Source organism: Austrofundulus limnaeus, unplaced genomic scaffold (assembly GCF_001266775.1).
Source record: "Austrofundulus limnaeus strain Quisiro unplaced genomic scaffold, Austrofundulus_limnaeus-1.0 Scaffold74, whole genome shotgun sequence".
Classification (NCBI taxonomy): Eukaryota; Metazoa; Chordata; class Actinopteri; order Cyprinodontiformes; family Rivulidae; genus Austrofundulus; species Austrofundulus limnaeus.
Genome location: NW_013952476.1, coordinates 1,812,618 through 1,815,504, shown reverse-complemented (window position 1 = coordinate 1,815,504; position 2,887 = coordinate 1,812,618). Strand labels below are relative to the sequence as shown.

Genomic DNA, 2,887 nt, shown 5'->3' with positions numbered 1-2,887 from the left:
GGTATGGGCGGGGCTCAGTCTAGTGATCTATATTCAGGTCTATGGTTCCAACACATCTGTTTCATGCTGGAAGAGAACTACAAGCTGCAGTTGATCATAATCACTAATGTGAAGTCAATAGGTCATGCCAAGTATATTTAAAAAAACATTTTAAAACCTTTATCACAATTTATTTAGAGAATTATGTAACTGTGTGTGTGTATATTTGAACTTGTACATATTTAACCTTAAAATCTAAAATGTTTTTTAATGTCTGCAGTTTTTTTAATCATGTGTATGTCTTCACTCTGATAAAGGCCCTGTCACACTAGCCAACTTATGCCAACTCATGAATACTTTTTATGTCTAAATTGCTAATAAAAGTTATATATTTGACCAGTTTGTTTGAATCACATGTTCATGTCAAAAAGAAGCTTCCTGTTGATTTTTTTTTCAGTTCCATCTTCAATGTAGATGTCTTTAAAAATGTTCATAAGTTAGCATAAGTTGTCTAGTGTGACAGGACCTTTAGGAATGACTTAAATCAAAATGAAAATTGTTCTGACCTAGCTCATGATGAGAAACGTCTGGTTAAAAATAGAGTAAAATTTTCAAATTAAAACTTAGTTATTTGAACACATTAGTGAAACAGAATGGTGAAATCTGACTTTATTCACATAGTTGAAATATTAACAGAGTGYTAGTTCAGTTCAGCTCTGTTTTTACACATATTGTTGCTTGCTTATATGAAAGCATTACCTCTTGGTTTAATTGTGATTTTTTTTTTTATTTCTACAATGAAGTGACAACAATTTGCTTTCTAATTAAAAAAACTTTTAACATTTTCCAAAAAAAGAAACATGGTTACTGATGTGAGTTTGTCTTCTTTTTCAGTGTCATTACTCCATATCTAAATCTGCAGCTCTGCTTGGTTTTGGTACAAAGAATGTTTACCTTGTGCCGTCTGATGACAGGTAAACTGACTCTGACATTTAGTATTTTGGTTCCTCTGTTTTTGCTAGTTTCTTTCTTGTATGAAATTAGGATAAAATAAAAGCCATGTTTGCAGTTTGGAGACTTGTCTTACATGAATATTCTTACACTCAGAATCTCGTGAACAGTCAGGGGTTGGAGAGTTTGMATGACCCAGAATACACAAATAAAAACACCACCACAGCATATAATATGATGTATTTTTAACAGACAGTAACTGTGTAGTTATAGCTGTATGTCAAGTTTGCGTCTTTAAACACAATTGATTTAATTTGACCAAATCAGCAATATTCCTTTTTTTTTTAAATAGTAATAATGAGATTTACAAACATTTCACAACACTGGAGTGGATGCTAATAATGTTTAACAGTTTTTAAAGATTAGGAGAAAAAAAGATGTATAAAAAGATTATACGAATTTAGTCGACAGTCATCAAATGGTTTTATTAAACCATTATTGAACCATTTATGGCTCCAGAGCATCCCATACTTCCATCACATCAAACTCACAACTTAAAGTTTGATCAGAAAAACATTTGTTGTTAGTTATTTTAACAAGTMGGGGCGGCTGTGTGGTTAGGGGCGTCATCCTGGAACCATAAGGTTGCCGGTTCGATCCCCCGTCCAGCTGTCTCAGTTGTGTCCTTGGGTAAGACACTTCACCCCAATGCCTCTGATGTGTCCCATCAGTGCATGAATGTGATTGGCACTGATTAGTCTCCATAGATGATTGTACATGTTAGCTTTGTAGAGACCTAACAGAGTGCTGTGTGAATGGCTAAATGAGGACACAGATTGTAGTGTGAAGAGCTTTGAGTGTCCTGGATGGATAGAAAAGCGCTATATAAGTACAGTCCATTTACCACACATCTGTTCACAAAACCTCAACTTTTCCTCCTGTTTTTCTGTGGTTTCAGAATGTCAGAACAATGCTCAAAACACTCCAGAAATAAAATGTTGTTGTTCTGTTGTATCTTTTCACAAAGCATTTTGTTCCACCCATGATTATTGTTTGGACATCTGTACATTAGAACCTTAACTTTTGGCATCTTCAGAGTTACAAAGCTGATGATATGAGCAAAATATTATCATTTCTTGAAAAGATTGTGTTTTAGGTGGCTGTAAAGTGTTGCTCACAGATATATAAAACTCAGCTGCTTCAAATATCAGATTTTTTTCAATTTCATTAAAAACAAAATAATGTTGGAATTTTAACAAATGTAGTAATGAAGTTGGGATTGTTTTTCATTTTTTTAAACAATAACAATTTTAAACATGCAAATTTTCTTGTATCCACCAGGGGGTGCTGAAGCACCCTCTGCACTTCCAATTTTTTAGTCTGACTGCTGTAAAATGTGTTTTTGTTTATGCAACTTTCCCTCCAATTTTAAAACTATTGCAGAATTTACTTTAATAAACTTTRATTTTAATCTTAAACTACATCCCTGTGTTTTTACAACATCGATTGTCTTGTGTTTTCAGGGGAAAGATGATTCCTTCTGCTCTGGAGGAGAAAATAGAGCTGGCAAAAAGTGAGGTGAGAGAGCAGCTCTGTTTTAAGCACTGATTAAGTCCAAGCTGCAGGATTCAGTCTTTGTTTGTTTGTTTGTTTGTTTGTTTGTTTGTTTGTTTGTTTGTTTGTTTGTTTGTTTGTTTGTTTGTTTGTTTAGGGCGCGGTTCCGTTCTTCGTTAACGCAACGGCTGGAACAACTGTGTTTGGGGCGTTTGACCCCATCGATGAGATCGCCGACATATGTGAGAAGCACAACCTGTGGCTGCATGTGGACGTGAGTTTATTATTCATTCACACTTTAATGACGTGAAATCACTGTTATTATTTGTGTTTGTATGTTTGTGATCGAACAACTTCTGCATACTTTGTTTCTTATTAAATTCATTCATTGTAACTTTAATAC

At 34.2% G+C, this 2,887-nt stretch overlaps 1 protein-coding gene across 1 annotated transcript in view; it reads left to right on the top strand.

Annotated features, from left to right (window-relative positions):
* LOC106519272 (acidic amino acid decarboxylase GADL1) overlaps window positions 1-2,887 on the top strand; it is a gene marked incomplete at its 5' end in the record, with an annotated part of 16,258 nt that overhangs the window by 7,454 nt on the left and 5,917 nt on the right. Inside the window, 3 exon segments of the mRNA XM_014010857.1 lie at window positions 874-953; window positions 2,454-2,508; window positions 2,642-2,758. Of these exon segments, the coding sequence (XP_013866311.1) occupies window positions 874-953; window positions 2,454-2,508; window positions 2,642-2,758 (252 nt within the window).